The 14,368-nt window shown below is 37.7% G+C and overlaps 1 protein-coding gene across 2 annotated transcripts in view; it reads left to right on the top strand.

Moving 5' to 3' along the window:
• Positions 1 to 14,368, top strand: part of LOC135208003 (peroxidasin-like) — a 104,809-nt gene that overhangs the window by 24,599 nt on the left and 65,842 nt on the right. For both annotated transcript variants that reach the window (XM_064240098.1, XM_064240097.1), the window contains exons 2-3: positions 5,697 to 5,873; positions 6,968 to 7,119. In XM_064240098.1, the coding sequence (XP_064096168.1) occupies positions 6,987 to 7,119 (133 nt within the window). In that variant the 5' untranslated portion in view covers positions 5,697 to 5,873; positions 6,968 to 6,986. The remainder of the gene's footprint in view (positions 1 to 5,696; positions 5,874 to 6,967; positions 7,120 to 14,368) is intronic.

Genomic DNA, 14,368 nt, shown 5'->3' on the forward strand with positions numbered 1-14,368 from the left:
CCTCCGTTTCATGACGGGGGGAAGGATCTTTCAGTTCAGAGCCTTGTGTTTCGGTCTGTCCACAGCTCCTCAGGTCTTCACAAGCCTGATGAGGAATGTGGCGGAGATTCTTCATCTCAAAGGAGTGAATGTCTCGATGCTACCTAGACGAACTGGCCTCATCAGGGCCAGATCGGAGAGACAGTGTTGGAGGACCTAAAGTTAACTCTGGATTTGACCAAGGCGTTGGGATGGCTTGTGAACCTCGAGAAGTCTCAGATGACCCAGACAAGACCTAGTCTATCTGGGGATTCGGATGGATTCTCGGGGTTTTCGAGTTTTTCCTTCGCAAGAGAGAACCGCAAAAGGTTTGAGGATAATCTCTCTCTTCTTAGAGAAGCAGCAAACGTCAGCGAGGGAATGGTTGAGCCTTCTGGGGGACGCTTTCCTCGCTGGAACAATTCTTCCCTCTCGGAAGACTTCATATCCGTCCCATTCAATTCTTCCTCAAGAAGTCTTGGAGCTAGAAAACGGACAACTGTCGGACGTTTTTTCCCATTCCAGTGGAGGTAAAGGCACACCTACAGTGGTGGTTGCTGCCTCTGGAAGAGAACAAAGGGATCTCTCTAAGATCACAGAACCCAGACCTAGTTTTGTTCTCCGACGCGTCGGAGACGGGTTGGGGAGCGACATTAGGCTCGGAGGAAGTGTCAGGCACCTGGGAACCAGCACAGGCGTCCTGGCACATAAATTGCAAAGAGCTCTTCGCCGTACACCTGGCTTTGAAGAGCCTAGAACCTCTGGTGAGAGACAAGGTAGTACAAGTAAACGTGGACAACACCACCGCACTTGCCTTACATTCGGAAACAGGGAGGGACACACTCCTCGTTCCTTTACGAACTCACGAGGGACCTATTACTTTGGACGTCTCACAAGAACATCTCCCTGCTGACAAGGTTCGTACAGGGAGTAGGAATGTGAGGGCGGACAGGCTCAGCAGGAGGAACCAGGATCCTTCATACAGAATGGACTCTGCACGAGGAAGTGTGTCGCGATCTCTGGTCTCTGTGGGGAATCCTCATGTGGATCTATTCGCAACATACATTTCAAAAAGGCTCCAGTGTTTTGCTCGGTCGTGGAAGACCCAAGAGCAATTATGGTAGACGCCTTCCTGCTAAACTGGTCTCGAGTGGACGTGTACGCTTTTCCCCCATTCAAAATCCTGGGGTTAGTATTGAAAAAGTTTGTGGCGTCAAAGAGACGAGGATGACTTTAATAGCCCCCTTTTGGCCGGCCCAGGAATGGTTCACGGAGGTGGTAGAGTGGATCGTAGACTTTCCAAGATCCCTACCAGGAAGGACGGATCTTCTCAAAACAACCACACTTCAAGAGGTACCATCAAAACCTCCCCGCTCTCGCTCTGACTGCCTTTCGACTATCGAAAGACTTGTCAGAGCGAGAGGCTTTTCTCGCGAAGTGGCAAGCGCGATCGCGAGAGCTCGCAGAACCTCCACTTCGAAAGTATACCAGTCGAAGTGGGAGGTCTTTAGAAGGTGGTGTAGAGCCAAGAAGTTGTCCTCCTCCTCTACCTCTATAGCGGAAATTGCTGATTTCTTGCTATTCCCTGAGAGTTAAATCGCATCTAGCCGTATCCACAATAAAGGGATACAGGAGTATGCTCTCGACTGTATTCAGGAACAGAGGTTTAGATCTGGCAAATAACAAAGATCTCCACGATCTCATAAGGTCTTTTGAGACGTCAAAGTCTAAGGAACCAGTACCTCCGAACTGGAACTTGGACGTAGTCCTCAAATATCTGTCTTCGGATAGATTCGAGCCTCCGCATCAGGCATCATTTAGAGACGTAACTAGAAAATGCCTATTTCTTTTATCGTTAGCGACGGCAAAAAGAATTAGTGATTACAAGCTCTGCAGGATAAGTAGGATCAAGGGAGACTCGGCGATTTGCTCGTTTAAGACTCTGTTTTTAGCGAAAAACGAGAATCCCACGAATCCATGGCCTAGGTCATTCGAAATCAAAGGAATGTCTAGTCTCGTAGGCAGAGAGCAGAGAGGTCTCTATGCCCTGTTAGAGCTCTGAAGTTCTATCTTCAGAGGAAGCGTCAGTTGGGAGGCTCTAGACAAGGTCTTTGGTGCGCGGTAAAAGACCCCACAAGACTGATGTCAAAGAACGCTCTAGCGTTCTTTGTAAGAAACGTCATTACGGACGCTCACAAGGTCTGTAACCGGACGAACAATTACAACTTCTGAGGGTAAAAGCTCATGAAGTACGAGCGGTTGCGACGTCTCTCTCGTTTTATAAGAATATGTCGCTTAAAAACATTTTAGATACGACATATTGGAGATGCAACCTCAGTATTTGCATCTCATTACTTGAAAGACGTGCGTGTGACACGTATGAGAGTGCTTTTCTCTAGGTCCTATCGTATCGGCAGATACGATTCTGGGTACGGGAGCCGACACCAATCCTTAAAATGTATATACTGTTCTTCTGTTTGGATATGGTCGAGGATCTCTTCGAACAATGGAGGATTCAGGCTCGCACGGGCGGCCCGTCTATGTTGTTCATAAGAGAATTCTCGTCATATCCAATTAGTTGAGTATAATTTTTTTAAAAAATTATGTATGTGTGCGTAGTGGTTTTTGAGTTACGGTTGTTGTGACGAGTTCGGGGATAACTCGTAACAATCCTTAGTTCTAACACATGGTTAGGATCAGGTGGTCGGGATTGGTTGTGTGCTCCTTCATAAGGTGTATTGTCATATAAGTGGATCAGCACCCATTGACAAAGTCCTTTTAGGCTCTGCTGAGTAGTGGGTAATACCCCATCGGCAGACCCACAAGAACTCTTGGCCATAGATCACATATCTCGCTAAAGTTTTCTTGAGGTGATGCAGACTACTGGGCAAACACCCACCAAGTCTACCACCTATCAGGTAGGAACCAAGGTTTTATTTATACCTACAACATATGTTGTTTACCTGTCTATTCCATATAGTAGCTGTCTCTTACCCTCCACCGAAGGGTGCCAATCAGCTATGTATATATCTGACAGGTAAGTTGATTGTATGAAAATGATATTGTTATGTTACAATAAAGTTTCATACATACTTACCTGGCAGATATATACAATAAAGGCCCACCCAGCCTCCCCGCAGGAGACAGGTGGAAGAGAGAAAATATGATAGAAAACGGGGATGGTTCCTAGTCCTGCCACCCAGGGCAGGCCGGTAGATCACCTGACCTACCTGTAGCGAGTGGCGCGAAATTTGAATTTCTGTCGGGGACGACGGAGTCTTAGCTATGTATATATCTGCCAGGTAAGTATGTATGAAACTTTATTGTAACATAACAATATCATTTTTATACATACTTACCTGACAGATATATACGATTAATGGCCCACCCAGCCTCCCCGCAGGAGACAGGTGGAAGAGAAGAATTCTGATTAGAAAACGGGGATGGTTCCTAGTCCTGCCACCCAGGGCAGGGCGGTAGATCACCTGACCTACCTGTAGAGTGCGCGATGTCGCGAAATTTTGAAATTCTGTCGGAGACGACGGAGTCTATAGCTAAGTATATATCTGTCAGGTAAGTATGTATAACACTTTATTGTAACATGACAATATCCTTTTATGGCTTACTGTGTAAAAGTGATTGCTTGGCGATCGTTTGATACTCGTAAGTGCTGGATGTAAACAGACGTTTGGAAGCTTTTTTTTGTTTGTTTATTATAGTTAATGGTTACTTAATAATTATTTGAAATGAGTACATGCAATACATTTAATAAAAAAAATTGTGAATTAGATATCATAAAATATAAAATAAATCAGACTGCCAACAAATACGCATTTTTTAGAATTCTTCTTCTGTTTTATTATTACGTAACGTATCGTATACGCATGTTTCATTATAGCTGTCAGTAACTCGGTATCTTCATAGGTAAAAATAGAAATGAATGGTTATTATACGTTTGGTGGTTTCATTAGTTGAAGAAGAGATACTAATGACAATTTATGGCTTACTGTGTGCTAGGAAAAATGATTGCTTGGCGCTAGTTCGATACTCGTAAGACGGGTAAGAGCTTAATGTAAACAATCGATTGGAAGGTTTGTTTTTTGTTTGTTTGTGTATTATCGTTAATGATTAATTAATAATTATTTGAAATGAGTACATACTGATTATTTATACATTTTATTGGCATATTCTAAGCTTTTAGCTCTTAGTTTAGATGTCAGAATCATAGACTAGGCTACAGTAAGCAACCGCTAACATAGGCTATGGCTTATTGCTAAGGGACCGTGCTAATGCCAAAGTCCTAATATATGTAGTAAAAATGGGGTTGGAACATTACATGCAGTTGAATATTACTCAAGTATGTACAGTATTTTGCCTTTTTGGAGTCATATTTCTTCCGTCGTACCCCTAGAACATGTGTTTTAGGCCTGGAAATATAATTTACTGAGGTGTTTTTGGAGGGCTTGGAACGGATTAGCCATTTTACATGTAAAATGTGTTCCAAGTTACGGAAAACTCATAATACGAAGGCCGTCTCGGAACGGATTAATTTCGTATCTCGAGGTACCACTGTACTTATAACTATGAGGTGGTGGTGATCTACTCTGCTGCTGAGCGAGTGCTCTTTTGTACTGAATGAACTCTGCTCGTGATCAGTGTGGTTCCATAGCCATGGCATAGCACCCTCCTTTCCTGTGTTGGAGTGAGTTTCACAGCGGCCATCTTCTTCGGACGTCTCCTTACCTCCCTGTTCAAAGGCTTCCTGGCCTATGAAGAGGAAGGTAGCTTCTCCGCCCCCTAAGACGTCAGGAAGAGACATTAAATTTCTGAGATAATTGCGACACGAACTGAGCCCAGAAAAGGATTTTGACGTAGGAAAAATTCTATTTCTGGGACGATTGGTTTCGTGTCGCCCAGCGAAATCCCACCTCTTCCCACCCTGCGCTCAAGATTGACTGCTAACTTAAGGATGGCACCAGAGGCGCAGCAGTCCCTAGCGTGGGTTGGAGTAGTAGTAGCTGCCGCCCGTTCGTGGGTCGGCTCTCTCTTGTGGGGTTTTGTTGTGGGAGATTTCTATTGCAAGAGGTTCGTGGTAGTGGTCTCACTCGCCCTAGTGTTCGTACCGACGCCCTCCTTGAGGGTGAGCGAGTCAGTTATACTGACCTTTTTCTTTATTTTGTTCATTCTCTGGTATTTGTTAGATCATTTACCTTAGAAATAATGGATTAAACAGGATTATTTCGCTGGGCGACACGAACCAATCGCCCAGAAATAGATTTTCCTACGTCAAAATCCTTTTTTTTTTTTTTTCCTTTGTGTACAAGCCAAAGCCTTTTATCACATTCATACATAGTCCCCGTTGCAGAAGGAAAAAGTGCTAAGTTATGGCAGATGAGTTAGGGGATTCCTGTGCCCGCCTACCTACAAGTGACTACCTTGTTACCAAGCCCTTAAATTTTGTATACTGTATCATTGTAAATGGTAAAGTTATAATTAACTTCTAAGATATAGCCCATAAATCCCCCCCCCCCCCTTGCCAGGTCAACTTCCACACTCATGTAATCTATTTTTTACCCCAATACCCTGGACATGTGGAAGATCTAAGTTCTTTTAGGTTAATAACTTATTGTAGGGAATGTTGAAGCTTTTTTGTAATTAAAGTATTTAACTAATTACAGGTTGAATCTAGAAACTTCATGAGCATTCAACATGTATGTTTTGGAAGCAGAATCAAATTTTGCTGATATTCCATATGAAGTAGAAAAAAAAGTTGGAAAGTGCCCTAAAAGAAGATGACAATTGGAAAGCTGCTGCAGTCGTTATAAAGACTGGTTTGCTGAAGAGACAGTATTGAGGTAAGCTCCCAGTGGCAGTATTTATGTCCCTTACACAAGACTTTCCTTGCTAATTATGTGATGATGTGAAAAGTAGGTGTTTTTACAGATTTTATCTGTTGCATTAGCTAAAGCCTTGGTACCCAGTTAGTGGATAAATTAAATAATTAATTACATGGTTTGAAAACAAATATTCATTAGATGGTTGAAACATCCTTCACAAATAGGATTTCCTGTTACCTGCGTCATGAGTTGTATTTTATTTTAATTGTAACAAATGTGTATTGGTGTCTAAACAGACACACATTTTGTTCTTTACATAAAGATTTAGCTTGCAACCGGAGCTGGATAGCCAATCAGCCATTCAGACTATAGTAATTACATCATAAGCAAGTTGCCAAAAGATGACTCTTGGGGTTTTGGGATGGGTTTGGGGTGTTTTTCTGTTTGAAATTATTTTCAATTTTTTAGAATAATAATTTATGGTATATTTTCATTAGATCTATCAAATTAGGCAGTGAACTGTTAAAATAGGCAGTTAAAGAATTTTTCAGTATTTTAAGGGGAACATGGTATAAATATAGTACCTGGACTTTATAGTAAAAACATGCATTCACAAATGTATACAACAAAATATCAGAGTTTCTTTTATGGCGGGGTTGGCTCAGATGCTTTAATCTGTTAGCTCGGTGAGCTACTGTATCATATGTCTTTGGGGCCTTGGTCCATGGTCCAGGTATGTTGGATAATGTTAAGTTCTGGGTAATGGCAATCCAGATAATTTGAAGGATTACTTAGGTAATATATTTTTGGTTTTTGGGCAAAAAAAGTATCCGAATGCTGTGGACTCTCAGGTTTAAATGCCTGTATGGTATTACAGTAATTTCATGCTGTAGTAGTTTGCATGGAATTAGTCACCACTCTAAAGGCTCAGTTTTTAATTTTTTGTATTTCAACCTTATTACTATATATATTCTTGGTTTGCAAGGATGGCTTTCATTAGTAATCTGTCTGCTTTATTGATTTAGTCACCCTTTCACCTAGTTGAACTTGCTTTTGAGTGATTTTTGTGAACAGTAATTTCATTGTAAAATATTGTATAATTTCTTTCCTAGCTCTGTTGACATCCGTGAAATGGAGCGAAGGGGCTCTGCAGCAAGGGATTTAATGAACAAATTCATTCAATTGAACTTTTCAATAGAAGATGTTCAATTCGTCCTTACAAAAAGTGGGCTCACAAACATTGTAAATCTTCTCATAACAAATGGTAAGTATAAAATTTGTGTAGTTTTCTTAAAATAATGAATATATACTATTATTCCATTTGCATCTGTACCAGAGAATAATGATTTTTTAAAATATATGTTTTACAAAGTATGTATATGAACCTCTGTCTTAGGTGTTTCTGTGAAGCGCAAGTTTGTTTGGTTGTTAAGAATATAAAACTTGGTAGTTGTATGGTAAACAAATGCAGTCACTCATCTGGCTGATCTTTCACTTTTCTTTGGCCTCTATGAAATACAGGCGGCCCTCGGTTAGCGGCAGGGGTTCCGTTCCTGGCTGCCGATGCTAAGTGATTTTCGACGCTAAGCGATTTTAAAACTTATGGCCACCGCACACCTTTCGAAATTCTAGACCCGTTACCAGCGCCCTAGACCAGTCAAACAGCAATAAGTAAAATTATATTTATGCAGTATAGATCTATAGAATTTACTGTACAGTACATTATAGTATTATCAATACAGTAAAGTGAAAAAAGCCTAGCTTTAATCCTTTGGGTGTGTAGAGTATGTAAAGATATACATAATAAGGTTTTATACAGTGTACAGGTAGCTGTAGTGTTCAAGTCACGATAATTCGTCTTACAATACTTAATCCAATTTTATTAGAGACCAAATTACAATAGCCTAACTTTATCCCATCTTCTAGTTACATAAGTTCAAAAACAGTAAAAGAGAATGATGAAAGTATGGTTTTAACGTTATACTCGTTGCATAAACGTGTACAGCCCAATGAACAATGTTCCTTTTTTTGTTTCTTCTTTCTTCCTTAAACGGGAAACGACTTTTTTTTGTTTTTTCTAAGTACAACCGAATTCGATAACATCCGTTTGCCTTATATTTCAATCATCGTACTATAGTACACTATTACCGTAGTTGTTATAAATGACGTTATGTAGAATAGAACTGAGATATCTTAATGTAATAATTTTATTTGCTATAGATCAAAGATCAATATTTCGGCGTATAAGTCGACCGGAAGATAAGTCGACCCCCCAATTCTGAGTAAATTTTTATGATTTTAACTAATATCGGGTATATTAGTCGACCTATAAAATGTGAGGCCAACCGTACGCTCAAAATATGCAGCAGGGTAAAACGTATCATATAAAATAACCTGAATGTTGTTACGGTACATAAGTTGCTTTACTTACCATATGAAATACAGGTAAGATACTCGTATATTAACAATCTGTGTATAATAAAAGATGGATACTGGCAAATAGATTAGAAATGATGAAACGAAAAACTATACGTTACTCGTGTGTATGTAAACAAACAAAGCGCTAACAACGCTGCATAACAGCCTATGTATATATGTATGTACAAACTGCCACTCAAGTTAATGCTTTGATTGGGTTGTTAAAACAACGACGTGCCGGTATTTTATTATGATGTTGGAATATTCTTTGACTAGTGGTTCTTCTATGGCATAAACAGGCTCATTTGAGGGAAAACGAACCTGCAGTTGATTCACCAGATTCAAACCGGGATCCTTATGATGAAACCATGAATGATAATTTGTTTGATGAATTGTTTTAATTCAAGTGACGATGACTCAAGTCATTTTGAAGGATTTTAAATACATATTTACCATTAAATACAATTTTTTTTTATTCTATGTGATAAATAAAGATTTCATACCATATATAAATGTTTTTGAACAATACCCCAGTAAATACAAAACTATCAGAGTGAACGCCTCCTTCTCAATTACGGTTCTACAAATGGCTACGCAATGTTTACACTTGCTGTGTGATTGGGGTTTCTTCAAGTTACTTTGATTTTTTTTCATTTTATTTAAAGTAATGAATGTTCTAATGTATTATTATTGTCGTATTACACTGTGAAATGTTTTTAATACTGGTATTTACATACATAGTTACCTCAACAAGGCTGTCATTGTTATTAGCCAACTGTAAAGCCTGGATTCCTGTACTGATATGCCAAAATAATAAAGATTCACTTTTTGTTACCGTTAGATAAGTCGACCCCCTAATTTTGGCATGATTTTTTGGGGCTAAAAGGTTGACTTATACGCCGAAATATACGGTAGGTCAAACATCAATATAGATCAAAGATCAATCGGGAAATATACTGTTAAATTTAAACCTAGTTATAACTGAAGCTGAGAAAACTGTTCATGCTGCTAATGACTATTATCGTGCATCGGCAACAAGGATAAAACTCCAGTAAATGTATGCCATTAAACACAACCGTAGATAAAATTGAGATAAAATCATTTTAATCAAAACTACTGGGCATGAAAGAAAACATGTTACTGTTGGTTTCACTCTGATATAAGATAAATAACGTAAAGTTTGCATTACGATGATATAAAGGAAAATTGTGAATAGAATCACGTAATTTTTTTATGCAATAAACATGCAGCCAATGTAATCTGGTAACAAAAAAAAATAGTTCACAATCACAACGAGTCATATTCAATTCATATTTCCACCTAAAAACACGTCATATAAGGAAAAATAACCTTGTCTCATATAAGTCAGTTATCTCGATATTCGTTTATGCCAACTAGAAGCAAGAAAATTCGCTCAGAATTGTGTTAAATATGGCGAAACAAACTCATGTTCACCATCAGCTGGTTTGAAACCAAAACATTGGCCGCTCTGCGGAATACTATAGCTTAGATTTGCCGTAGTATTTTATAATACAATAATATGAGAATACATACAATATTATTGGATACAGTGAAGTATGTAATGTATAACTTTTTAAAGGATTTATGTAAAAGATGCATAATTAATAAAATAACACCATGAATTTTTCGGAACAGTGGCGGACAAGAACGAACATGAAAAAACATCCTCTGACAACGTGGAGGGTAGTTACAAAAGCTGCCTTCATTTGTATCATATTTATGTACAAAAATAAAAATACCCTATACGTAATATATTTTCATACACATTTTAAACTTAAAAGCATGAACAATTATAAAATCGACACATCGATTGCTTTTGCACTTTTTTTTAACTATTTTTGGAAGAGCGGAAGGCAGCTGCTTACAAGAATAAATATGAAAAAACATGTACGTATTTGATGACGTGAAGGGCAGTTTCAAAAGCTCCCTTAGTATCATATTTCTGGGGAGAATTAGAAATACCTTATACGTAATACATTTGCATACACATTTTAAACATAAAAGCATGAACATTTATAAAATCGACACATCGATCGCTTAATTTGCACTCTTTTTAACTCTATATTTTTGGAAGAGCGGCAGGCGTTGGGTTACAAGAATGAACATGAAAAAACATCATATTAGATAATGTGAAGGACAGTTTCAAAAGCTGCCTTTGTATCATATTTATGTGCAGAAATAAAAATACCTATACATAATACATTTTCATACACATTTTAAAAATAAAAGCATGAACATTTATAAATCGACACATCCATAGCTAAATTTGTACTCATTTAAGTCTATATTTTCAGCATAGAACAGCGTCAGAGGCATATATTTTACCCTAATACCTATGTAATAACTCGCAAAACAATTTTTTATATCATTTGCATAACCTTTATGGGCTGAACGGTATTTCTACAAATGTATGTACTTGTTAGACATAACGGTGCTAGCGGCGCTGTTGACCGAAAATTGTGCTGTAAAAGTACCTTAAAATGTCTTATTTTTTAATTAATATTTTTTACGACAGCCGTGAAACCGATTCGTCATTGAGCGATTGCGCCGTTAACCGTGGGCCACCTGTAAACATAATGTTCTGCAGTATTTTACTTCAAGTTGCTCAGACTTAGCCATTTTGCAAGGATTATATTTAAAGTTATTGTGTGCATGTTTACTTAAATATAGAGTAATAGAGCATGATCTTCTTGATTCTGTGAACTTGACCAAATCAAGGTCCAATTCAGTGAAAGGTTATGGGAATGGTTGTTTGTGGTAGGTTCATGTTGCCCTTGATGCATTGTAGTAAGGGGTCACCATCCTTTCAAACCAGTGGAAAATATTCCAGTTAGGGAAGGCGATTCAGGCAACTAGAGTGACAGAAAAGATAGTGTTGAAGGGAGCACAAGAGAAATCCTAATTATGTAAGTGTTCAAGACAGCTTAAATTTTTCTACCATAGTTGGAGAATGTAGTTCATTACAAAATACTGGACTATATAGTGAAAATAAGAATGGCAAAAGTAGAAAAGCAATGAAATCACTCGAAACACTGCTACCATAGCTGAATAAATCAGGAAATTATAGATCTGTCTTGTATTTCCTAATGTCAGACACCATTTTTGGGATATTTACATGTATCTTAGAGAGGCTGAAGGATATATTTTTCATAATTCCATCCTAACTGCAGAGGAAGGTTATTTTTTATAAAAATATCAGAACTCGTATATGACCTTTGAGTGAAAAATATAGCTTGCACTTTTTTTGATATCTTAGTCTCATTCTGTGAATTAGATTTGTTCAACCCATGCACATGTAGACATTAAGGGAAATAAAGATGCTAATTTAGTAAATAAAGTTGCATTTATTAGACTATTAGTAATATGTATATAAAAAACTGATTATCTTGAGTAAACAGCAGGCTTTATGGAATATGAAAAGTGATAGTAACTTGTTCTTTTTATTTTAGAATACTTGGCTCAACATAAATTCAATTCCAATATAGCATAAATGGCTCAGAATCTGATACTGATGTTGTGTTTAGGGGATTTTTATTCCTGGAATGGAGAGTGGTGGCTGCTTTCTGAGCTGTGCATCCATTTTTATTTCTGAGTTTTAAGGTATGTTAAATGTGCTGAAAAACTTTCTAACTTAAAATGAAAATAGTGTTATTATTTGTATGAGTTATAGATGTGTGTAGAAATTGAAAATTTTTAATATTAGTAGTTCAAGGCGTACATATGCCCTGGAAGCTTTTAACCCAAGCATCCACTGGTATTAGCCAATTAGAATGGTAACTTTTTCTGTTGAGCAGATACAGTCAGGAATTAAGTTTGTGCATTTCTGTAGTAGTTTATGAGAGAACGGAAGAGGAGTGCTTAATAATACCACAAGGGCATTTTCCTTCATGTATAGAGATTATTTCCTTACCATCAAGAAAAAGATTGAGTACTGTAAATGATCAGAAAATGGTGGAACTTGCCAGGCAGACTTATCCATGGAAGTATAATTAGTATATACCAAGAGTGTGGGGATAGCTTTATGCTGACAGGATTAGTCTTACTCATCCAACAGTTCAATGAAGATTGTTTGGTCCTTTGAACAGTGAACCATCTACTGGCTGAATTCTCAAGTCTTGGTTAATTAATACATAGAACTTTTCCTCTCAGAATGCCAAGACAAATAGATGTTAACTATCTTTCAAAAATACTCAGAGAAGTCACGTACTAGTTTAGTTTAGTATTTAAATTAATTGAAGAAACTGCTATTCATAAAACTTTTAATTAAAAAGAAGGTATGTGTGTTTATTAAATGTGTGAATTAGTAAATGATTTATATAAAATCCAAGTTATTTTGATTTGTATACAGTATCACCTCAACTTAAATTTCAGTTTGAGTGTCTGGCTCCTGATAAGCAATGAAATCTGTTAAATAGTGAAGAAAAATATCTTGTAGCATGGGCTATATATTACCCTATTACACTGGAACCCTATGCTTCAGCACAGAAGAAAGGGAAATTGACAAGAAATGTATGTGAAAAAGGACCAAGAATATTTGAAACCTCTTGTGAAAAAATTCGACTTTTGATCTGGTAGATTTTAGCTGCAATATGTTTATAGAGACATTGTGAAGTGTTGTAGCCAAGAGCCTAAGATACCATGTGAAGGTCGAGGAAAACTGACAGTTGAATTGGCCTAGGCAAAAGAAAGTTAAATTTTTTTTAAATTTCGTGTCTTAGATGAGTTAAAGTAGACTGTGCAGTAGTATGGTACATGTTTTTTTTAAATTACTCGTAGGGAATGCTATATGCACCCAAACTGATGATATACTCAGAGGAGAAGCTGGTAGAAGAATTAAAAGATCAAGGTGTGATAAGAATTGAAAGACTGAAGAAGATAAGTGGAGCCTTAGTTCCACTTCCAAATTTAATTGTTACATACATTCAGTTCTACTTGATTGCCTAATATAGTGTTCTCCAAACTGGGGTCCGCGTACCCTTGGGGGTACACAACATAGATCAAGAGGGTACTTGAACAAACAAGGAACACACACACACACACAACAGAAACATCCCATCAGTGAACATCAGCCTCACATCTCACACTAAGTTGTGTAAGTAATTTTCAAGCATTTTATTATTAAATCATCATTTTTATTTGTGTAATGAATTTGAATTTATTGACCAACACTCTTATAATGCAGTCTTTTCATAAATGATATACTATTTGCATGATTATCCTAAATAAAACTGAGTTTTGTCAGCCATGGTGGGCAAAGGGGGTGGGGTGGGTTATGTAACAGTAGGAGAAGGTAATAAAGGGTACAATAGGCGAATGTTTGGACAACACTGGCCTAATACATATTATAAAAGGAGCTTGGGTACATTTTAAGATCAACCAACACGTGCGTACATATATCTCAAGGCCAAGGAGATGTTTTCATTGTCAAGAATTTGGACATATGTTAGGGTCTCGTAGGCTTAAGCTACAGGGCAAGCCTGCCACGTGTTAATTGTAATGAACCAGAGCATGATGTATGTAATAAAGAAACAAGATATGTATATATTGTGGAAACAGTCCTCCATCATTTTCATCACTTAAGGGGCTCGCTGACACCATATGGCCCCATTACAAAGTGTGACCTGATGCCATATGGCCCCATTATAAAGTGTGTAAGTGCTTCATTCTATCTTATGATTGAAGGAATTTGCTTTAGATTTGTACCACTGATTAGATAAGTAATACCACAAAAATACAGGTGGGGAAATAAAAATATTTGACCTCTTAAGTTTATAAATTGTGCAGTGGAAAAAAACATATTGAAACTTTTTGAAAATATGGCCAAAAAAAACATTTTCCATACCTGTAATTATTGATATAGACCCCTGTTAACGGTGGGGATTCCATTTCCTGCCGAGCACTGCTAACTGAAAATAGGGGATAATAACGCTAATACGTAATCTGCTTAACGGTGCTGTTAACCGTTAAGTAGAAATTAGAGCTGCTGACTGTTGATCACCTTCAGAAATCCAGTTGATGGCATTGCTAGACAAGCGCTGTAAAACTGGATTGCCAATAACCAATTCTGCCAGTAA

The sequence above is a fragment of the Macrobrachium nipponense genome, chromosome 34 (genome assembly GCF_015104395.2).
Source record: "Macrobrachium nipponense isolate FS-2020 chromosome 34, ASM1510439v2, whole genome shotgun sequence".
In the NCBI taxonomy this organism is placed as follows: Eukaryota; Metazoa; Arthropoda; class Malacostraca; order Decapoda; family Palaemonidae; genus Macrobrachium; species Macrobrachium nipponense.